Source organism: Emericellopsis cladophorae (assembly GCF_022114955.1).
Source record: "Emericellopsis cladophorae strain MUM 19.33 chromosome Unknown NODE_112_length_28541_cov_112_562851, whole genome shotgun sequence".
Classification (NCBI taxonomy): domain Eukaryota; kingdom Fungi; phylum Ascomycota; class Sordariomycetes; order Hypocreales; family Bionectriaceae; genus Emericellopsis; species Emericellopsis cladophorae.
The window spans coordinates 1-23,432 of NW_026251037.1; the positions used below are offsets into that span (position 1 = coordinate 1).

The 23,432-nt window shown below is 51.1% G+C and overlaps 5 protein-coding genes across 5 annotated transcripts; 3 read left to right on the forward strand and 2 right to left on the reverse strand.

The window, feature by feature from the left end:
- Positions 1-1,038: 1,038 nt before the first annotated feature.
- Positions 1,039-1,635, reverse strand: J7T54_003803 (uncharacterized protein; the record flags this gene model as incomplete). The annotated part of the gene is made up of 1 exon (XM_051510498.1): positions 1,039-1,635. One exon carries the CDS (start codon positions 1,633-1,635, stop codon positions 1,039-1,041), a length of 597 nt encoding a protein of 198 aa, XP_051358603.1.
- Positions 1,636-4,957: 3,322 nt separating this feature from the next.
- J7T54_003804 (uncharacterized protein) lies at positions 4,958-5,281 on the forward strand (the record flags this gene model as incomplete). Its single annotated transcript, XM_051510499.1, has 1 exon — positions 4,958-5,281. One exon carries the CDS (start codon positions 4,958-4,960, stop codon positions 5,279-5,281), a length of 324 nt encoding a protein of 107 aa, XP_051358604.1.
- Positions 5,282-10,302: 5,021 nt separating this feature from the next.
- J7T54_003806 (uncharacterized protein) lies at positions 10,303-10,785 on the reverse strand (the record flags this gene model as incomplete). The annotated part of the gene is made up of 1 exon (XM_051510501.1): positions 10,303-10,785. The coding sequence occupies one exon, from the start codon at positions 10,783-10,785 to the stop codon at positions 10,303-10,305; it is 483 nt and encodes a 160-aa protein (XP_051358605.1).
- Positions 10,786-10,979: 194 nt separating this feature from the next.
- J7T54_003807 (CFEM domain-containing protein) lies at positions 10,980-11,371 on the forward strand (the record flags this gene model as incomplete). Its single annotated transcript, XM_051510502.1, has 3 exons — positions 10,980-11,149; positions 11,201-11,210; positions 11,297-11,371. The coding sequence occupies 3 exons, from the start codon at positions 10,980-10,982 to the stop codon at positions 11,369-11,371; spliced, it is 255 nt and encodes an 84-aa protein (XP_051358606.1).
- An 8,355-nt stretch (positions 11,372-19,726) lies between these two features.
- Positions 19,727-22,623, forward strand: J7T54_003808 (uncharacterized protein; the record flags this gene model as incomplete). Its single annotated transcript, XM_051510503.1, has 3 exons — positions 19,727-20,705; positions 20,831-20,969; positions 21,126-22,623. 3 exons carry the CDS (start codon positions 19,727-19,729, stop codon positions 22,621-22,623), a joined length of 2,616 nt encoding a protein of 871 aa, XP_051358607.1.
- Positions 22,624-23,432: the final 809 nt, after the last annotated feature.

A 23,432-nucleotide genomic window follows, 5' to 3' on the forward strand; every position in this document is an offset into this window, starting at 1 on the left:
CGGTACGCCATAGCATCCGAGGCCTCCGTGATTCCTTGTGACTGCACCGCTGACTTCCTTCGGCCACGGTGTTACAAGTGCTTTTTCGAGTAATAAAATATAAAAAACTAGGTATATCCTTATGCTTAAGGGTAATAAGAGTCTATAATTAATATCTAAGATAACTTCTTTAATTTTAAATAGTCTAAGTTTTTTATAGTCGAGTTTTAGTAAAGGTCGAGTTATTATGAAATTTTTATATAATAAGTAGACTATATCTCCCCTCCGAAAGATCGGTCCCTTCGATCTTTTCTAGTTATAGTATTTCGATATTCGTAAGTATACGAATTTGAGTTATTTCTTTATATATTTATATAATAAGCGTAATTAGTTTACTTTAAGTACGTTGCGAGTTATAGGCTAGCGATGCCTCATCTAACAAAAGCCAGGGCAGGATCAATCAGAGCACAGTCGCACCCAAACCAACGGTGCGCAAGAGAGCCTAGAAATTAAAAGCGTCACAGAAAGGCGGCGGAAGGTAGCTCCTTAGGTACGAAGCAGCGGTTTAGGGGTCCTTCGTCCACGTCCACGGTATACGGCTCGCAGGAGGGCATACTTTCAGTGAGTCAAGCCGAGGGATGAAACAAAGTATCTATAGAAATGTGATTACTTCTGATGCTCTCGATGTCGGGTCAAGTGTGATGGCGAGCGCGAGTTTGCCTCTTGATCTCGATGGAGAAGGGTCCGTTCGCAGAGGTATCTCACCGGGCACGCAGCATATGATGAATCAATATTTGTGAAGTCTGGGCAGCACATTGATCACGAGAGAACGTTCAAAAAACAATAAGAATGAGATTCAGCCCACGTGTACTATCGCCTGGGAGTCCAGCTACCCGAATCAAAATAAATCAAAGACATGCAAACTAATCAGCAAACGTAACCCCTATATCTCACTGTCTTACGTAATTGATCGCCTCCTGAATTGCAGCGTCGAAGCACTGTCCGCGAGGTTGACCATCAACAACCCAGATAGCTTAGTCTTTAATATAATCGCCTAGTCTAGAGGAAGACAAAGAGCGACACCGCTAGCCACGCCGCGTCTAGAACTAGCGTGCGCCCGCCACTATCTTCGTCGCCGCCATCACCTCCATCGACGTCGCTACCATCACCTCCATCGACGTCGCTACCATCACCTCCATCGACGTCGCTACCATCACCTCCATCGACGTCGCCGCCATCGATATTGTCGTCCACCAAACAGATCCCGTCCCCCGCACACATCTCGCCAGCGTCGCAGTAGTATCCGGAGCAGCACAAGGCGCCCGCCGGCATGCAGCCATTGCCGCATTCCTCCATGCTATCGGAGCAGCCGTCCGGGACGGCAGTGCAGGTTTCTCCTACGGGGCAGCAGCCGCCGTTGTCGCACACCGTGCTCATCTCACACCAGTTCCCGTTATTGTCGCAGCATCGGCCACCCAAGGGGATACAGCCGTCACCACACTCCTTTTCAGAGATACCGCAGGTATCCCCAGCTTGACGGTCGTGCAACTGCGGAGCGTGGCGGACGAGGCGGGGACCGCCGACGTGCAGAAGCTGGGGGATTCCCGAGGGGTCTATGAGCCCGTGGGCGATCCTTTGGGCCGCGAAGGGATCCATAGCCGCGGCTAGGTGGAGAAAGGCTGTTATAAGGCAGGTGCTGATTTGGTACTTCATAATCGTGTCGGTGGCCAGGTCTCGTCTGTCTTGAGAGGGGCTGAGAGGTAATTGAAAGTAGAGAAAGGATAGCTTGACTTATCGACTATTCTAACCATTTCAGAGGGGGGCGCGGCGACAAATAAATACAATCGAGGACGCTGTTTTCCAAGTGCCTGGGCGGTTCAATCTAACAGACCAGGGTATCGAGTCAGCGATAAGGATGGCGCCTCAGCTCATGCAGGCCAGGACGATCATTGTCTAGTGGGGAGGCGGTGCGTCTTCGCCTTAGTGCGGCTAGCGATGCCTGGAATATTATGAGGTGAGATATGCCTAGTTAAGAACTACTAGTTATCTAGTCCATATTTCCTTAAGATTCGTCACGCCCAAAATCGACGTCACGATCGTCCCCGGACATGAGGGCATCGCTAGAGGCCGGCGTAACACAAGACCACGCCGCTGAGGAGTAAGTCCCAAAACATGTGCGGTGATGCCATGGACCCCGGCTTCTCCGCGGACCCGTAGGGCTGGCGTTCTTCAGCCGTTAGAGCTAAAGGAGGGCTTGGCTAGCCGTCTCTCAGCTATTCAGCCTTTCACCGGGTGCTACATGAGGGGCTGTGGCGGTCATGCTTCGGATTGGTCGGTCAACAATAACGACTCACCAGTGGGCGTCTTCCACATTCGCGAGCAGGGCCTAATAATAAGCATAACCATCAATGCTCTTCTAAACATGCTCTTCTAAACAAAGCCGTCCTGTACCTGTTCTAACCGTATACACACTAACAGGGTCCTCTAGCACCGCCATGTCCCGTGACTAGTATCCTCGTATTCAGGCCGTGGATGGCGATAATATCAATATCTATAACCATAGTGGTATTATCTGAGCTGGTTTAGGGAAGGCGGGCCCCTCATATGGCTTGTACCGAGCCCTCTTGAGCTGAAGATAGCGGCGCATGCTCGACAACGCGTGACGAGACAGCATGCCGAGCACACGCGGGCTATGCTAGTCAAGATAGGGAACGAGGTGGGTGATATTAAGTCTTCTTTGAGGGAATACTACGAATCTGTGAATCTCTGGGCGGAGCATTACGTACTTGGAAATGATCGATTGTTCGTGCTGAGTATACGAGGTCGGAGGGACTCTACACGTGTCTCGGCTCATTCCCATGTCTGCCTCGTCTGCCCGGCATCGACAAGTTGCCCGATCGCCCCTGGCGTGCGCCTTATGGGTGGGCGCAGAAAACAATCTCAGCCAATTGATATAGCCTTGCTAGCACTAACAACAGTTGTTAAATCTCATGCATTTCTTCATGGCTATTTGACGAAAGTAGAAGATGAAAAAGGTATGATCAACGAAACTACGTTAAGTGCAGAGTAGACAGGCCAGGGTCATCGACCAGGGTAGAATCAAATTGAAAGATGACCAACGAAGCGAAGATAAGTTGAGGGTGGAGGAAACAAGTCAGGGGCCCCGGCTAGAATAATGCTGGAAGAGGAGACGATCAGCGAAGCTAATTGGGGTGTGAAGAGACAGACCGGGGCTCCTGGTAAGAACCAGTCAGAAGTGGACGTGGCTCACCAAACTTCTCATCGGTCTATTGGAGGGGCCCAGCCCCCATGACAAGAACTAGCAAGAATGGATGCGGTCGACAGCTCTTCTTCCTGGCGGGGTGGGGAAGTCCGGGTACCGAGGACTGCGCCACACCTGGCTTGCCGATCTCTTTTGCCCCGGCTGAAAGCAGTCGATGGCTGAATGTAACTAATCAGATCGTGAAGCAACTTTTCTTCTCCTGTATTAGGGTGTGACGGATGGATATGCACGGATGAATATACAGCTGTTATGATGGAAAGTTCTAGACCTGGTCGTTTGAACTTGGACATAAGTCCTGATAGGCCGGCCTGACGAGTAAGGCGGTTGATCCTAGTACGGCCAAATTGACGCGTCACGCAATTCAGCACATTGTCTCAAAATGAATATCGGTCACACCTAGCTGCCAAGCCCAGCTGCCTCCCCATCACATGAACGTTTTGTTAATTCAGTCGAATCTTGACTCACACGAGGTTGCGGGCAATTTTGACAGTCACAGATGGCCTTGGGCTGATAAGCGTGAAAGACTATTTACAAAAACCTAGTCGATGTCTCAGTTCAGCTAGTAAGATAGAGCCCTTGAACCCTGCAAGTACTTCCTGAAAGTCTAGGTCCTTTTCCACCAATGATGACGATTTCAGATGAAAAACGGCACGGTGGCAGCCTGTGAAGCAGGCTCCACCGGTCGCAAGTGCTGCCAGCCGCGACGCCACAAAGAAACACAGCGCCTTAGGTCATCTAATCAAGTAGAAACAAAGCTGCTCACTAAGACTCATGGTGGCATATCGTGCGCCGGGTCTTACGGCATAGCTGACTTAAGTAAAGGTGAATGGACCATATTTTCAGCGCGGGTCCTCAGAAATGTGCACTATTGAAGCTAAAATTGAGATGAGAGTTCTGCGTCGTCCGCGCGCGACAACGGCTGACAATAGATATCACTGACCATGGCTAATTACGCACTGCCAGCGCCTCGCAAGTGTAGTGAGGCCCGGAATATCGAGCCGTCCCGTCCTGCACCTGCGGCAGGCTGCCAGCACATCCAGCACTAGCCGCACCGCCCGATTGCAAAGTGGGCATTGCAGGTCTTGCACATGTTTATAATAACAAGTTCTCTCTCTTCAGGGTCATTCCGCACAGTACAACGAATGTACAGAGTGGGAACACAGTAGAGGAGTTACGTGAACCTTTTTGTCCTCATTCGTTTGCACAGCCACTAGAACAAGCCCGTATAATATGACACGAACCTGCCTCCGAGCAGCCGTTTCTCTATCCACGACTTCTTACACACGTTTCTTCTTGGACAGAAGTACCTTCACTCATTTATCGTTATCAAGCTTAACTCTTCGCGCCACTAATCTTCCATTGCCCCTAACTCACCTTTTTACCCTAAGAGCTCGACACGCTAAATATCCTCGCCGTTTCATGGAAGTGGTCGCCTTTGTCATAAGTGCCATCGCTTTCGGCGGGCAGTTGATGCACATGTATAGGAGAAGAAATCAATACCGAAAATCTCCCTTCCGCGAGGAGGGCCTATCGTCAATTCCAGGGTCGAAATCATCCTTCAGCAAGCTGCAAGCGACCGATCTCGGCATCAAAAGATCCCCAGGCGTTGCTGTTGCAGCGCAAAGCGTCGTCATGGCAGCCAATAGAACTTCGCGTCGCGATGGGGTCGTCTTTGACGGCGAGGACATTCAAGCAATGGCCGTATCGCGCAAATCAAGGGACGAGACGATCCAGCATCTTGCCAAGGGATACCACATAAGCTATGAGACGATTCAGCAACTGGCTAACGGACACACCGCCGGCTACGCGCACAATCTAAAGGCTCAGGAGATTCCTCTACAAATTCAAGGAGCATACATCGAGTATCAGAGGGCGCAGTGGACGCAGGATCGCGTAAGGTTCCGGCAGACTATCACATTTATGGCGCCTATGACCGGCCTTCTCCTGTTCCTCCTTGGCTACTACTACGCCCAGGCCTCTATTCTAGAATCATTGCGAAGTTCGGAGCCATTCGTTTAGTGCGGCTTCGCAAAATGAGCTTGCTAAGGAGCCCGACACAACGCCGTTTAGCGGCCTCGTGCTGCTAATCACGGCCGCAATCAAGGGTTTCCTTATTCCGCTTACACTGCCTTTCACCGGTCTGTCCAGCATAGTTCAGCTCCTAAACCCGTCATTGCCATTGTCTATCGACTTTAAGCAATTCGACCCTGACTACAACACTTTCGCTGTCGCTGTACCAGTTTTTACAAACTTGGCTTTCCGGACCACAGTATCTATCTGTGTCTTGCCTGCAAAGCTAATATACCAATTCCTATCAACACTGTTTCTTATCATCGACGTGCCTCCCTTTTGGGCCAGCATCGTGCTTGTTATCGTCGGTCCGCTAGGAACTATCGTCGTTTTGATGATAGTCGTTGAATCAGCTTATAATTAGCTGGTCAAAGAACACAAGATTGTTTCGTGCAAGCGCCTACGGGCACTCAAGCAAGAGCTTATCCTCTTTTTTATTTTAAGCACCTCTGCTACTCTCTTATTCACTTCAATTGCTAATATCATGCCCGTGGACTAAGTTGCCATGTGCTCTATTAGGTCTGTACTTGTTTCACCCTACCCTATAGTCACGTGCGGTCGCAGCGATGACACCGCACGCCATATGTCTAACGACGAAAGGGAAGAAGAAGAAGAAGAAATTCTATTATGCGTCCTACAGAGGGTCCTGTGTGCGCTAACCTGTTACTAATCTCGGACATCTCTGGTCCGAGCCTCGAAGTATACCCAGGGAAAAGCCGCCTGTCTGGCGGTAAAAACACTTCGTTGTTTGGTATCAGAGCGTAGAATTTACTCTCTAGCTAGAGCCTCCGTTGGGGAAGAGTGGTCGCATGATGCGTGGGGGCGGAGTTAGTGCTTGTCGTCAGTGGTGGTCGACGTGTTCTGTCGTATGCAGTTTTTGCACCAGCCGATATTCTCGTAGCCGTCTCGTGGCCAGGAGCCATTTGATGATACGGGGACATCGTCTGGGGTCTTCTAGAGCGTCGTGCAGGTCCTCTCTTCCGCGTAGGGGAGGGAGGTCTGTTCTGTTCTCCTCTAGTTCGCAGTCGAGGATAATATGGGCGACCGTCTCCTGGACTGCCTGGCCTCCTCTGCATGCGCACCATGGTTCGATATCTGGGACCTGCATTCGTCTCAGGTACTGCTTGAGTCCGATATGCCCGGACCTCGCTTGTACAAGGCACGAAGATTCGTGTTTTGTGAGCTGTTCCCAGGTCTTGCGCGCGGTTTTCCATCGTACGCCGACTCTCGGTTTTCGCTGGTGCACTCCTTCACGTAGCTGGAGGTCTCTCCATCGTTCCTCTGTCTTCTTCTTCGCGGTTGTGCCTGCCGTCCAGCTCGCCCACTGTCTCATAGGATCTAGTAGTTGGACTCCGCGTTCTCGCCCTCTTTCCCCTCTCTTTGCCCTCGCAATCAGCCTCGTAATCATATCCCATGTCTCGGGCCAGACGCCGCCTTCCCCCGTGGCTCTCGCCTCGAATGCAGCCGCTCTCTCGGCTAGGACAAGATTGATCGGTTTGCAGTGGGCTTCGGCTTCAAGAACGTTGACTGGCGTTGAGCGGTATGCACCTGTCACAACGGGCAGACACTTGTTCTGCTCCTTGCCTAGCTGGAGGACGATGCCGGAGCCCCTTCCCTGCTTCCCTCCGAGGGTGTTTTCTATCGTTGCAAAGGTAGATGCTGCGTATGTTAATACGCTTCGGATTACCGAGACGTAGACGTCTCTAGCCTTAAGGAGGGACGGTCCCCATGTCTTTGCCGCGATTCGAGTCAGTGCAAACCGCTGTGTCCTTAGTTTAGCCAGTATCTGGTTCTTATGGGCGATGAAGTTCAGCCTTCGGTCTAGGTGGACCCCTAGGAACCTGGTCTCTTCCGCCGGCTTGATTATATTGTCGTCTAGGGTCAAGGCCTGGTTGTTGCCGGCCCTTGTCTTGACGAAGTGCATTAGCTGGCTCTTTTGCGGTTCGAATATCATGCCGCGTTCTCTTGCCCAGTCTCTGCATGTCTCCCATCCCAGCTGTAGAGCAGAGCAGCAATCTTCTGTCCTTTTCCCCACTGCTAGGAGGTCCGTGTCGTCTGCGAACTTACCGTTTCTTCTTCTTCGATATCCCTTAGCCTCTGGAAGAGTGGGGTGCTAAAGAGGATGAATAGGAGAGGGGATAGGGGCGAACCCTGTGGCACCCCGGCCGGCACCTTCAATGCCTCCGCCTCCCCTTCGTCAAAGGTTAGAGTCGCTGTTCGGTCCGCTAGGATGTCACCCATCGGACCACCCATCTCAGCCACCCCTGGTCTTTTAATGTGGCGATCAGCCACCCGTGGTGACTCGGTCGAACGCGCCCTTGAGGTCGAGTTGGAGCATCGAGCAGCTTAGCCGCTTCTCCCAGGCGGCTCGTACTGTCTCTGTGGCGAACCTAGCCGCTAGATCTGTTGACCTCCTCGTCCTATTCCCTATCTGCTCCGTGGGAAGAACGTCTGCCTCCTCCGCTATTTGTGTCATTTTCTTAGTCACGATAGCTTCTACCGCCTTCCCCACGCAGCTTAGGAGAGATATAGGTCTCCATCCCCCTGGTGAGCTAAGTTGGCGCGTTGTCTTGCCTGGTTTTCGGAGCACCACTACCTTCACGGCGAAGCGCTCTCTTGCCATCTCAAAACAAGCCAGTTCAGCGAACTAGCGGAATTCCATGACAATTGGGTAAAAAAAGGCTGGGTATGGAATGAAGAGGGTCAGAACGTAGAACATAGCTTTCGCTAGAATATAGAGGGGAAAAAAAAGACTGTCGAGATTGTTTAGCCCTAACCCAATACCTAACCCCGTTTTTCCCCCTATAATTATTCGTCGCCACCGGCTATTAGTATTGCCTCTCCTACCCAAGACAACATATTCCGTGCGCTCATGTACCATCGTGTTCGTGTTCGTCTGTCGTCTTCGTTCGTAGCTGTTGTCTGTTGTATCAATGAAGCGCTAGCGTAAGGCGTGGGCTTAGCGGTCGACGTGCTACGACCGAGCGCGAAGCCCATGCCCTCCCGGATGGCCAGACCCGTGAACACAATCCAGTTGAAGAAGCCAAAAACGACACCGGCCTGCGCGCTCTGGCAGAAGTTGTTACCGTTGCAGTCGGGGATGCCCACGAGGACAGCCATAGCAATACTACCGGCGAACCAGAAGAGGGCCGTGAGAGCGAGCAGGGCTAGGGCTGCGACGGGTATATATAGCGAGGAAGCCACAGCAGGCGTGATAGCAATGTAGATGAGGATAAGGATGGACCAAACGGTGGTGAAGAGCATGAAAGCGAACTGCGAGGGCGATTCACCCCACCAGTAAGTCTGGCCCACGACTAGCGCACTATTAGCATGCTTGGGGAGAGGATGAGACTGGCCTACATACCATAGGCGGTGAGACCAAGCTCAATGATCAAGAGCAACGCCGCAAATGAGTAGATAATGGTGAGTTTTCCGAAGCGGCCTAGATTCATGATAGCGGTTTTTCGTCTGTCGCGCTACGAAGTCTGTTATGTGGTCTGCTAAAGTCGTTGATTGAGGGACAAGTCGCTGAATATGTGTCGCATAAATTCTTCTGGGATTAGATCGGGTGTCGTTCGCGAAGCGAGGTGTTCCTGAACGATTTAAGGTGGAGGGAAGAAGTGGGCGTCGATCGGATTGGAGCTTGTAAACAGCCCTTAGCTAGCAATTATACTTTTAGTTCTCGTTCGGCTAGCTCCTTCGACTCACATAGCCATAGGTCAGTCATAGGTTAGCTGATTTATGCATATTGGGCCGCTTCTTGGCGCATGCGTGGCTGTCTTAGGCGTCCGGTGGCGGAGCGTCTAGGACGCAGGCTGTGTTCAGGTTGTCTGCTTAGGCACCTGCTCAAAGAAGTACTTGCCTCTTCCCTAGTCGCCTCTTTCCTCTACACAGCCCTTATCTTCCCGGCTCAGCTGCTTAGCAAGCCCGAACCCCAACAGAGATAACTGACCATGGAGCACGGGTACGGAGGAGAAGCCTTGTGCGTCGATCCGGCTGCCTTATGCGGCACATGAAGCGCTCCCGACGTGGCTACCAATGACGTGTGCCTTGCAGAAAAGAGAGCGCCAGAGCCTCGTCCTAATGAACAAGGAGCTAAAAACCCATCATGCACGCGCCGTTGCTTCTTCAACAAAGAAGCCACCCACGCCTCTCTATACCACCTCTTGGTGAGGGAGGAGATAAATTCCGTGGCGTGTCGCATTTGCCTTATCATTCGCGGTGACAATGCTAAGTCCGACTTTAGAATCAATAGTTAGCTTCAACAATCTTACCCTCCTCCAGACCGAGCCAGCGATATCGTTAGCTTATGACCACCTTTGAAGCAGAATGACTCACGTTCCCGAAATTCTCGGACTACCGTAACGCATCGATAACGGCAATGGGCCACCCGCGGTGCCGTTTGTGGGCTATATCCCTCACACGGCCGCGTTCCCTGCGGCGGGAGATGAGTATGGCTGCCTAAATCTCCAGCGTCTACTCGATCTGCAGAACAGCGATCCAGCGTGGTTCCAATATATTATCCAGTCATGGCTGTGTTTTGGATTGCTACGAGAGTTCTTTTTCGAGAACTTTAATATCGATGACTTCATAAGGGGCCCGCCTGGGTCAGAGACGATCTCTTCCCGGAAATTGTCCGAGTACTGCTCGGCCGCACCCACAGGCTGGACGCCTCGCCATCGGGAATTGCATGATTACCTGGAGCTCGCGATGGCTTGGATCAACGAGCTTGACGGGGCCGTTCTGAGGCCTCCGGCCTCTAACTTAGGCGTCCTCGTCGACACTGGTGATTCAACATCTTCGGCTTCGACCGCCTTCTTCCGTTCTCAACTCATCTTCGCATCAATAAAAGTCTTGGTAGATACCCTCTCCGACTACCTACGAATTTCTTGCACTCCATGGTGCACTATAGGAACCCTGATCATGATAGCATGCTACATCTGGCTCAGCTGTCTAGGCGTCAAGCGATTTCAACGACCCGCCCGACCCCGTGGTATGATCATATCGCGGAACCGACACTCCGCGCTCTCGTTCGTGGCAGCCCTTGCCTCCGGATCGGCCATGGTGCAGATCGCCTGGGGGAGATAGCAGCGATAACACGCCGTGAACTTGGCCATCCACGGCTTGCCCTCGTCCTTGCAGGCCCGGATTGTCTTCTCCTTGGCCCGGATCCACGGCCACCGCCGGCCACACGTAGCAGCGGCGTGTTTAAACGGCCTTCCCCCCTCGATACGGCAGAGCAGGTAGCAGCCACGCATCGCCTCGAGCCGGGCCTCAAACCGACTAAGCGTCTCTTCGTCGAGCACGGCCCGACGAAGTACCTCATCCGGCCCCGTGTACTCGTTAGTCCCTGTGTATTCGTTAGTCCCCGTGTACTCGTTTCTCCCCTTCGAGCTGATATAGATAGGGGCCGGGTCCGTAGCCTCGTCTTCCCCCGGCTCATACGATAGCATGGCTGTACTTCCTGGACACTGCACTGGTGAAGTTGTCCGTCATCGTCTTCTACCTCCGCATTTTCCCCACTGTCGCTGTACAGAGGCTACTCTGGGGCACGTTCGCTGTGACGTGCATCTGGGGTGCGACATTTATCTTCGTGGCTGTATTCTAGTGCCGACCTATCGATCACTTCTGGAAGCACTGGGATGGGATGCATCAGGGCTCCTGTGTGGATGCGAATGCCGTGGCCTGGGCCAGCGCTGCGACGAACATTGCCCTCGACCTATGGCTCCTGGCGGTGCCGCTCTGGCAGCTGCGCACTCTGCGGCTCCATCGGAAGAAAAAGATTGGCGTAGGCCTGATGTTCTGCGTTGGGATCTTGTGAGTCGTCCGTGTAGACTCGGACGGCTTGTCGCTGACACGATTGCGCAGCGTCACGGTCGTGAGTGCCCTTCGGCTTCAATCCCTCGTCACCTTCGCGAAGACCTCGCTGCCTTTGGCGACCAAGCTTTCTCTAACGTGTTCCAGCTCTACTGTCACCAGTGCGTGGCGACAAAGCGCCGGCGGAGGGTGAAACAGTCCTGGATCAGACAGTATAACTGAGATGACAAGATATGCCAAATATGCCTCGGGGGCGGGCTCACGTGCTCTCCAGCCTTTACACCCTGCGGCCACTGCTATTGCGAGAGTTGCCTAATGCTATCGCTCGACTCAGGCAATGGGTGTCCAAAGTGTAGGGCTGCGTTCCCCCGGAGTGAGATACTCAAGGGCGATTATGTGCTTGTTCATGTGCTATAGGGACAGGAGCGTAGGGAAGCGGTTGATCCCTCTTTTCGAGTTATCCGGACCTTGTGTGCACCGTATCGCGGTGCAATCTAGGGCCGTGGTGATAACCGTATCTCATTCGTGAAGTACGCTGTCTGCACGGGCCGAATCACAGGCGCAGGTGGTCCGGCTACATCTAGCTCGGCCAATCGTTCAGCATCTTATGATACGTACCGTATTCATCTGTGACTCTAGTAATCCTCCGACCGGATGACCCCCGCTGCAATGTGGGTGAACGAAAGCAAGAAAGGGCCACATCTAAAGGAGCACAGTCAGACAATCTGAACCCAGTTTCGCCGTGAAAAGAATCCACTATACTGTTTTCGTGGGCCATTACCACAGCTGTCCGCGTGGTTGCCCCCTTATGGTGAGATCTGCAGCGAACGGACGCAAGGCAGGATGTGGCCGGTTGGGACTTGACCCTACCCCTACCGGCCGGAAAAGCCGTTTCATCCCACAGCCCCACGATGAGCGGTGTCCGCATCGGGTTTCCTCAAGCATCAGTGAATGATTGGAAGTGCCCGAGCTTCATGGAAGTGGTGGTCCACAACAAGCACGCAGGCACCGACGACCTTCTGGACGAGGGAGAATGCGGCACGTTTCGGTCACCAGGCTCGATCTTAACTAAGTCCAAGGAGGCTGGGAGCTTCCAGCGGCGGCCGATTGCTTACAAAGTGGCCGTTGACTATGAAGAATGCTGAAATATCCGATCGTCGACTCACTGATGACATGTCCGCTCATTGTCCGCATCAGCCTGCTTCCTTGTACCAAGACCGCGCGTCATACTCAAGGAGCGGCCATAAACGGATGGACCCAGGGAGCACACCCCGGGGCATTTTGCTTGATACTATTTAATTCTGGTCAGGCTTGCGACTTGCCATTGTCTGTCTAGCCAGACTATATAGGGCCGGTCTATGAGCGACGACAATTCTCCACCTAAAAACCCACGCAATGAGTAGTTTCTTGCCTGGTCGGCTTCTAAGCCTTGCCGAATTTGATGCAGGCGTCTAATTGCTTAAAAAGCGGAAAAAGTCTCTGCGCCGCGGTCGTTCCCTAGCGTATGGGATAAGGTACACAGTCGAGCAGTCCGACTTCATTATCTATGCCCGTTACGAGATAAAGTGGTCTTGGAATAAAGTTAGAGACGCCTTTGCGATGACCTTCCGGTAGGAACGAACTATTCCTTGCCTCTAAGGATGCTACTACCGGACTAATATGTATATCCCTTTATGGGACGCCGAGGGTTTCCTTCTCTTCGGTAAGAGAGACGTTACGAAACCTTTGTAATTTAATCTCAAAGGCGCGTAAGCGCCGCCGGATGAAGACGTCGGTCTCGCACGTCGGTATCCGGAGAGGGCTGCCTTGTATAGCTGGGTTTATCCTTCGGTGTAAAGCTAGGCGCGCGCTTGGGGTATGTTTAGCGGTGCCGAACTATAAAGTTTTCGCTGACTTCCTTTAGCGATAAAACGACGAGAATAGCTACGGGAACGCGGATAAAGACGGGAGGATGCCTTGAAATCTAGTGGAGCTGCGAAGCCTAAATACCCAGACACCCTTCCGTTGTAATACTATTAGATGCCAGATCTCGTGAGTGCCGTTGTACTACTTGAGGCCTCAGGTATGATGGAGAGCGGAGAGGACCCGCGACCTAGGCGGATGATAATATCCACCGGAGGATGTCGATATAGTTGCTGCCTGCTGCCCTGCTGCTGCGCCAAAGCTTATCTGCTATAATGATTGAAGTATCTACTAGTCCTCTGTCTTGACCTTTCTTTAGCCTATGGTATTGCCTGTACTCGTACCCCTCTGAGTATTGGCTAGTAGGTGGGTATAAATGTAAGTCTATGCCTACTTTGCTGAGTGACCTTCTCTCATTTATCGTCTATCTTGAACTACAAACGACGACCCCGAGATATTCGAGGGATTATAGTTATCCCTATGCTGTCTATTAACCACGAGGCAACCTTAGGCTCCGAGAACTCAGAGAGTAGCTGGGATGTTTATCTTATATTTGACTTAGATCTGAGTTATCTTAACGACTATGGAAAGCTTTAAGGCTAACTTTTCCCTAGCAATATCAAGATCAGTAACGTCCCGGTAATCTTCATATAGACTAAAAGAGCGCACGAACTAGAAAAAAAGATCTATCTTCGAGCAGCGACTTAAGTTAAAAGGTTCTTCGTCGGCTCGCTTCTTGACACGCATCACTGCTTACAGGGCATACAAGGATATGGCGACTGGCTGGGTAGGTGTATGCGCACTCTTTACCATGCTCCATAGGTTTAAGTTGAGATTGAAATCCTGCGAGAAGAAATCCATGTAAGTTATACTCTGATGTTACTACGGTTTACAAGCACTGAGACGTGGTGAGGCTGGATGGGATTGGTTTAAAGAGATGGAGGATTTTTAATGACTACGCCTAAGCCGTTGCGCCATGTGCAAAAAGATCAGGCGTTGATCGAATGACGAGCGATCAATTCAGGCGTAATAGCTGCATATAGGGGGTAGACTGGACCGTAACACACTTGCTCAAGTACCCATCCAAGACCCAGGGACCGTCTAGATATCATGTCCGATCAGTCCACCAATCGAGGCGCTCTCATGTCGTCCAAGTGCCCGGCCCAGATCAGCTACTTACCTTGTGGCCTGGTTGATTACAGCCACAACCCTCCGATCAACTGCTACTTTGCCGATGGTGGCGGTGGGCTGCATGGTCCACTTTTGCCGCTTCGATACGTGACATGGTACTGAGAGAATACTCATCTATTCACGATAGTTACCATCTATAATAGAATACCCTGTAAAATACGACACACATCCAAACCAAGAGGTCGAGTTAGATTATCTTACGCCCCGTAGCACGAGAACTCGATAAGAAGAGCAAACTTATCTTTCACACTACCTCGATTTAAGGGATCAATAACCTCGCATTCCTAAAGCTTCCCGTCACCCAAATCAATATATGGCATGAAAGGGCAGAGGTTTCGAATAGGTGAGATCTCACAGACGGCTCCTGGTGGAAGTAGAAGACAGCTATGATTTTGTCGATAATGGTTACCGTTTATAGCGTCGTTTGTCCTTCGGGAATTTCCTTGAATAGGGCATATCCTAACGTGAGGGGTAGGGTGGTCTGAGCCATCAGGGAAGTCTGCCCATACAACCCTAATATTGTTGAGATTGGGCTTCGTCGATCTCCTCCACGCCACGCTTTGTGTAGGCTGGACGTCTCCAGTTGTCGGGCAGGCAGTTGGTCGCAGGTTGCTTCTGTCGGGCCATGTTTAGGCTTATTAGTTTCATAGCAGGGAGCTGCTCCGACCGGGTGACGTCTTCTCTCGTCGTCTTCCTAGCTTCTTCCTTTGCCTTCTGTATTAGCTCGTTCTCGCTACTCGCAGGTGACCATTTGATTCTGGTTCTACCCATGATTGATGTCCTTCCAGTGTGGCAGCCATAATTGACCATCACACAAGACTTGAGACGAGAGGGTGTGGCGGCTCCGCCATTATTGCGGGTACTTGCCTGGGGATATCTTGCCGTGTGGCAGCCATCACACGAGACTAGAATTGAGAGGGTGTGATGGCTCGGCAAGAACAAACACCCCCTTACCTCAATAGGCAAGCCGGGTAGCAGCGTCGGCCAGCACTTCCGTGAGGGTGTGGACGCTGCATGAGACCCCTGTTGCTCGTCGTTGCACACGCGTGTGAGCCATCAGAATCACTAGCGCTGCAGGTATCTATCTGCCTATCTACATAGGGGACCCCGTGTACGGTGGGATATTAGATGAACAACTGCCAACTGGTTCAATGCACAAATACACACACGCACCTTCGCAATGGTCTTAATTTTTTAGATACCGCCACGCATAAATATTAATGATTATATAGATTTAATTAATCAAGGCCTCTCAGCGACTTAGTTACTTTAATTTCTGAGTAATACAAGCGATAGTGACGGTAGCAGGGCTTTGTCAATTAGAGCAGCCCTACGGTTTGCTAACAGCCCGCCGATATAGTCTTCGAAGATGATGTTTTGGCTCTACCACCACATTCACGGCTAGCGACCGCCACACGCCTTATGCATAATATAAATACTATTATCGCGAAGCCTGTAATTATTAAAATACTAGCTTTACGCCCGGAAAAGCTATAGTAATCTTATCGCCCTCTAGGTCGCTTTTATCCCGAAATAGCGACGCTGAGCTAGGTAAAGCCCCGGCGATCTCGTTACCCGCTAGGTTATTCTTATTCCGACTATTAAATACTAATAGCTCCTATATTATCTATTTACAGTCTAATACTAGCGATACGCTAGCGTTATCTAGCATATTACGGCTAACGAACGATTCGTATTCCCTTATACCCTTATTACCGGAGTAATAACGCTCTATAGCTAGTAGTATATCGTTAACTACGTGGTTCTCTAGGCCGCCTCCTTACGTAAATATATATATAATAAAGAAGTTAATTAGTAGCGATACTTAATTCCGTAGATTAAGAGATAGACTAACGTCTATCCCTGTATACCGGAAAACCCTACGTGCCGACCCTACGTGCCGGAAAATACGATAGGTACTTTAACTTCGAATAAGCTAAAATTCCCATATATCGGGATATCTCTTAAAATTTAATATAACTAACACGATTTTCTATCCTTTTTAAAATGTATTAGAGCTCTCTGAATTGAAAATAACCTTGTGGTTATTGTCTTTGCGCTTAATTTATTAAACGCCTCCTTTACGTGTAAGAGAGAGTTCTGTCTATATGCTTCCACTATTACGCTCTTATCGCTTATAAAATTAATAAAAATATGAAATCTAAGCTTTAGAGCCTTGATAATGCACTAGTAATCGTTACGAGCCTTGTGACTGCTGTGCTATCCGGATCTTAATGAAATCGCGACGTGGAATAGTACCTCGAATTAAAGTAAGTAATAAATTTAGTTAGTGCGAAATAACTCTCACACAGGGTACTAGAAAGAAAGGAAGTTCTAGAAAACATAAATTTACGTTAGCAATATTGCTAGGAGACGACTTAATGCGGAAGCTCTGATAGGTTCGATGTGTTTGGGTTGTGTGAGTCCAGTTCATGGCGACCCCAGGAACCCGGACCTTGGTTGACACCAAGTTCCGCCGTGGGTTTCTCCGCTTGTCCAATCTCGTGAGCACTTGGGCCATGTCCATCGTTTTCCCGGTACATGTGCCTAGGATTCGTCGCCGCCGCCGCAACATACCCATCCTTCTCATGAACACTGTTTGGAGGCACGTACGGCTCCATTGCAGCAGCCTTCTGTCCAGACTCCTCCGCAAACGTTGATTTGGCCTTCTTGGACTTGTACCTCCGCCAATAGAAAACCGCTCCCAGAACAGCCGCGAGCAAGACGCATGCGCTGACCACGATTCCCGCCACCGCCCCCTTTGACAATCCGCCGTCCCCAGAATCGGATATGACGGTAACCGTCACAGCAGAGTCGTCGTCGGTGGGGGAAACAGATTGATCGCCAGTAGTGGAAGACTCAAGGTTTGGGAGGGGAGCCGTCTCGAGGATTGCGAGGTCGGAAACCTGCCATCTGATCTCCCACGCCGGCGCTTTTGACCCAATTGGAATATCGTCGCTCATCCCCGTCGTGCTCGCAAACTTTGCTTCAATTACCTGCCAAGTCCCGGACGAAGAGTTCCCATCTTCCCAGCAGAGCCACGAACTATTCACGCCGTCAGACCCGTAAACAACACCAGCAAGCTGCGTGAGCTTCCAGAACGAAGGGGGCCTACCTCGGTACGCATAAGCCGGCAGTTTCACTCTCCCGCAGTGTGTTGTCGTTGAGCCGAATCGTCGTTCCGACATACGTGCATCCAACGGTGGATCCATGCGGGCATACGCCAGGGGAATAATACCCTCCGTGATCCCAAGCATTAGAGTATCCGGGAGGGGTACATATGTCATAGTTTGGGTTGTCGATGATGAAAGTCGATGCACAGACGGATGGTGCTGTCCATACAGTGGTTAATGGAACCGCCGCCGCGACCCCGGCGCCGCGAACATCCTGGGTGTTGTCGGTCAATGTCGTTTGCAAAGCCATTATGGTTTCACTACCGAGGTTCACTGGACGGCGAAATGGTAGGTAAGGCGGGCACTTGGTTTTTTTTAAATATCGCCCACCTGGTGTCCGGAGTACCCCGTATCTTACGCTAGCACTTATCGAACCACGCTAGTAACACGCTATTGATTTCAGCTCCATACATGTAGCGTCCCGTGACCACCCTAGCGAAACGGGCATACCGAAATAAATAAGTACTCCCAAAAGTACGAGGGCCGTATCGCCGACACAAAGGGCGGACGCTCGAGCGGCCGCGCGGGGCAGCTAGATGGCTTCCCATTTTGCCAGATTTAGGAGATGGCGTAACCAAAACTGCACTTTGATGAGATTTTGGCGATGTTGCAACACGGCCAAACCATTCTGATATTAGTACCATGCTGGATCTTGGCAAGTCATTGCGCTGAGGCGGCTGACTTGATATTTTGGTTGTAATTGCACTTTTTGGTTACATTGGGCCGGTTACATGGCGCCCATGCTTGTCTCAGCCTGGCCATCGTCGGTGTTTCTATCCTGGTATATCGCATGACCAGGAGCAGTAGGTCTTTCGTTCCACAAATTTGGCTGGCTAGGTGTAGCTGACCCGATGATCACGGTATGAATCAGTAGTCTGTCTCAGAAAGACCGTGGTTTTATTTACACAGCGAGATTTGATCTTGTGAAATTGAGTGCTTCGTCCGAAATGCGGGCGACACCAATCGGATCGGGGTGAGGTCTGTATTCCTGTATGGTACCACCTTCCTGCAAATCCCGACGCGCTAGCTACAGAATACTCCGTGGCAGCGGTTACGTGGATTATGATGGTCGCCGAGGTCGTTGAACTCAGGGGCTCCGATCGGCCTTGCTTTTGTTTCGAACACGTTCAGGTCGGCTGAAGTGATCTGAGGTACTACTCTCTTGCTGCTATCGTGCTGAAACGACTTGACTTTGCTAAAACATGTCGCGTCCTTGGGGTCAGCTGCTGTGCTCGCTGGGCTGCACACCATGGTAGCCGGTATCCGTGATGTTTATGAATTCGTGCCACCGAAGGACGACTTAGCCCTTGGTAGCCTAGCGTTGGGCTGGCTAGTTACTTTAGTAAAGGAAGGCTCGGGCTACCGTTCTCGAAACCAGGCTGCAAGCTAAGTTACTATCGAAACTAAGAGCTAGCCGGACAACAGTGACCGGGCCTTAGTTTCTAACTAGGAGAAAAAGTTTCCGCAGACTTGATTAACCGAGTAAAAGGGCTAGAAATAAGTAGTTATAAAAGGTATACTTAAAGCGGAGAGTATACTCTCCGAGCTATTTTACCGATCCTTATACTTAAATTAAAGTCTAGTGAATTAATAGTTCTAGTGAAAGTAATGTTTTATAACCGTTAGACTTAATAATATATCGGAGAACCCGATCTAAGATTAATCTAACCCCGGATCGTCCTATCTAAGAGGTGGATTTAAAATCGTCTTAAAAGCTTAAATATAATACTTACGAATCCTTACCCCGAGTTAAGGTTATCTAAAAAGGAAGGTTTCTAGTACCTATTTCGACCTTACTATATACTTAAGACTGTACTTTATATCTATAGTATCCTTATAAGGCAGGGTTTCTAATACGCTATAGTATTTTAGACTACTATCCTATACCTTACTTAATAAATAATATCGATCTAAGAGAGGCGCCTAGGCTTTCCTTCGGTATTATTATAACTAAGTCCTAAAAGTAATATAATATCGTAGGGTTTAATAACTATTATATTCTGATCGAGCAAACTCCCCATGCCTCACGGCAGTAATGCATCATGTCTCGAAGACTCATTCACCACATGCAACACCGCAAGCATCGCGGCGAGGCAGGCTAAGCCCCCGATTGGCGGCACACGCGCTTGTTGCTGGGCTGTGCTTTTTTTGTGTAACGTGAATCAGGCTGGCAAGACACCCCCGCTCTGCCTCGATTGATCTGCTCCATCACTGATTTCTACAAATACGAGGAACGGACAATCCCTTCGCAGAAGCACAGTCGAATAGATCCTTGAGACATTTTTGGGTTGCATCATCGCAAACTCCCGGCATGGCCACATGCCCCGGCAGCGACCGACCGCCTCGCCCTAACTCGCGCAACGATTTCCACATTGCCATCCTCTGCGCCATACCACTCGAAGCTGATGCTGTCGATGCTGTCTTCGACTTCCACTGGGACGATGACAGGCTGTCGTTCAACAAGACACCTGGCGACCCCAACGCTTATTCGACGGGTGTTATCGGTCGCCATAACGTCGTTCTGTCACATATGCCGGGTATAGGCGTAGCCAGCGCCGCATCCGTCGCGAGCGCTTGCAAAACGAGCTTTCCCAACATCAGTCTCGGGCTCGTCGTCGGAATCTGTGGGGTCGTTCCAGGCAGTGGTGACGAGGAGAGAGTACTGGGCGACATCATCATTAGTGAAGGCGTGGTGCAATACGATTTCGGACGGCAGATCGATGGGCACTTCGAGCGCAAAAGTACCCTCCTGGATAGCTTTGGGAGACCTCCAGCCGATGTTCGAGCCGTGCTGGCGAAATTGAGAGGCTTACGAGGCCGGGAGCAGCTTGAGAAGCGCACAGCCAGTCACCTGAGCATGCTTCAACAAAGACCGAAGCTATGCGCCGTGTACCCCGGCAAGGCACACGACAGGCTGTTTGAGCCCGAGTACAAGCACCAGGATGATGGCAATACGTGTGATGAGCTTGGCTGCGACGGTCATTTTGTGACACGTCACCGCCTACTAGCCCACCTGGCCGACCCGAGTCCCACGGTGCACTTTGGGCTTATTGCCTCTGGAAACTCTGTGATGAGATCGGGAAGAGACCGCGACAGGGTTGCCAAGAAAGAAGACGTGATCGCATTCGAGATGGAGGGCGCTGGCGCGTGGGACAGCTTCCCGTGCGTGGTGTTGAAGGGGGCATGTGACTACGCCGACAACCACAAGAATAAGTTATGGCAGCGATATGCTGCGGCTGCAGCAGCAGCATGCACGAAAGGCTTCCTTCAAGAATGGGTGCCGACTGAAAGTGCGTAATTGAGGGTTTATTTGAGTTCACGAGCTAACTTAAGTTAGTCGTGACCCAGACAAGTATGGGTCCATGGTGTATGTGATGATTCGTCTCGTCGGCGTTGTGTACTAATCGACCATTAGTTCTGGTTCCGTACCCCGAGAACGAAGGGTTTGTGCAGAGAGTCTCCCACCTCAGGACCCTTACTTCACAGCTTGGCTTTGGCACCAATGTGGCGAAGTCGAGGTCGAGAGTGGCTCTATATGGTCTTGGAGGTGTTGGGTAAGCGATCCACCTAAAAATGAAGAGACCAGTGCCTCATCAATGGGTTGGAAAAACGCAAATCGCGCTGTCGTACGTATACTGGCTACAGAATACATGCCCCGAAGTGTCAGTGTTCTGGGTCCATGCAAGCAGCGCTGAACGATTCTTGGACAGCTATACGTTCATCGCCCGAGACTGTAAAATCCCGGGATACGACGACCCCAATGCGGATACACTGTCCTTGGTAAGAACCTGGTTGGAGAGGACGTATCGGGGTCGATGGCTCATGGTAATCGACAATGCGGACGATACCGAGCTCTTCTTCCAGACACTGCAGCAGGACAATACGCACCCTTCAGCTCCTGCAATTGGAGCAGGTCAGCTGGGCCGCTTCGTACCGATGTGTCCGCATGGGTCGGTTCTTATCACCAGCCGAAACAAGCAGACAGCAAGTCGGCTGGCGCCTGGCAAGCCCCCAATAGGGGTAGGGAGTATGACGGACATGGAAGCCTTACAGCTTGTCCGTGTTGCCACGGGGGATGACGAACTTCTAATCGAGACTACAACACCGTTGGCGGCTCGGCTAGAACATATACCGCTCGCACTTGCGCAAGCAACGGCCTTTATCGAAGAGAATAGCACAACCATTGATGACTACATACAGCTGCTAGATGAGAGCGATGAAGGCTTGATAGATCGCCTGAGCGAGCCTTTTGAAGCGTTCGGAGGGGGGTCCGATACCCCACATGCCGTGACGGCGACTTGGATCATATCATTTGAGCAGATCGAAAAGCAGCACGCTTTTGCAAGCTCGGTGCTTTCTATGGTCAGCCTCTTAGATCGGCAGAGTATACCAGAAAGCTTTTTGAAGGATTATTACGTCCTTGCGCGGCCTGCTCAACCAACGGAGGGAAGCGATTTGGCGGCGGTGGCCAAAGCACTGGGTACTCTGCAGGCGTTCTCCTTCATATCAAAGGGAAAGGACAAGACCGTCGATATGCATCGTTTGGTCCAGCTTGTGACGCGCAAATGGCTTGTCATGAGAGGGAAAATGGGACACTTCGCACAGGGTGCGCTTGAAGTGGTATCCAATGCCTTTCCGTACGGTGGATTCGAGAACCGAGATCTGTGTCTGCAGTATTTGCCGCATGCCAATGCTGTATTGGCAACGAAGAACAAGAAAGAAGGGGATGCGGAGTTAAAGATGGCGTCCCTTCTTCACAAAATGAGCGGGATGTCCCTGTTTCAAGGCCACTGGGACATTGCCGAGAAATACCTTGATGAAGCTGTTGATACGAGACAACTGGTGCTGGGCGAGGAGCATCCGGATACACTATCCAGCATGACCAACCTAGCGTCGACATACAGCAGCCAGGGAAGATGGACAGAGGCAGAGTCGCTACAGGTGCAGGTGATGGAGACGAGACAACGGGTACTGGGCGAAGAGCATCCGGATGCACTAATCAGTAAGGCCAACCTGGCGTCGACATACTGGAACCAGGGCCGATGGACAGAGGCAGAGTCGCTAGAGCTGCAGGTGATGGAGACAACACAGCGGGTGCTGGGCGAGGAGCATCCGGATAATTTCCAAAGCCCTTCTTTTCACAGCCTTCGATATCCTACCGTGACGGCATGGCAGGGGTGCATTGCTCCCAGATTGTGGTGGCGTTAGGATGGTTGTTTACGTCGGCCCTGAGTCTAGTCTCATGGTAAGTTGTGCTCGAAACGCGACTATCGGCCCTCGAAGCACACAAAGCTAGTGAGGTTCGCGGCTGTTCGAGCATGACGCAAAGCTACCGGCATAATTATCATTCTTGTCCATTTTCAAAGCATGCTCGAGGTACTGTTTCACTGTGACTGATCTCGCGCGATGCTACGGCATGCTACATGGAAGCGCGACTTTGCAAAGCGTCTATAGTCATGCCGTATGAAGCTGTGCGGATACTAGGTAAATCTGCCTGATAACCACCCATAGTATCAAACAGGCTGAAAATCAAGATCTTGTAACTTGAACCCCCTTGAAAGAAATACGCGAAGAGAAAGGCGGACCTCGTCACGCAACGCTCCCTTGGCCGAGACTAAACGCTGTTAGCAAAGCTACTATGCAGGGCCGAGGATTAGAATTGACTCGCTAACTGCCAGGGTCCGCTCTTTTTTAACCATACCATGATTCCTTATACCGGTTCGGGATGTGTCTAGCGCCGAGCTTTCCTACACCGCGTCGGTGGTCGTCCGGCCCTCTGACACCTGCTGTTCTCTTAAATTAGCTTCTGCGCTGAGGATCTCCCAGACGTTAGGCACCCCTGGGTGGATCGTGAAGCGTCCGTGGCTCGAGGTCTCTGTTTCTATTTCAATGCCGTTGTAAATAGACATATAGAAGATCTGCTAGTAAGGCGTCTGTCAGCTGCTTTCCTCGAATATGTGGTCAACGTACATAGCTTTCTCCTGCGCCGTCTGCGTGAAATAGATCATTGATGGTCG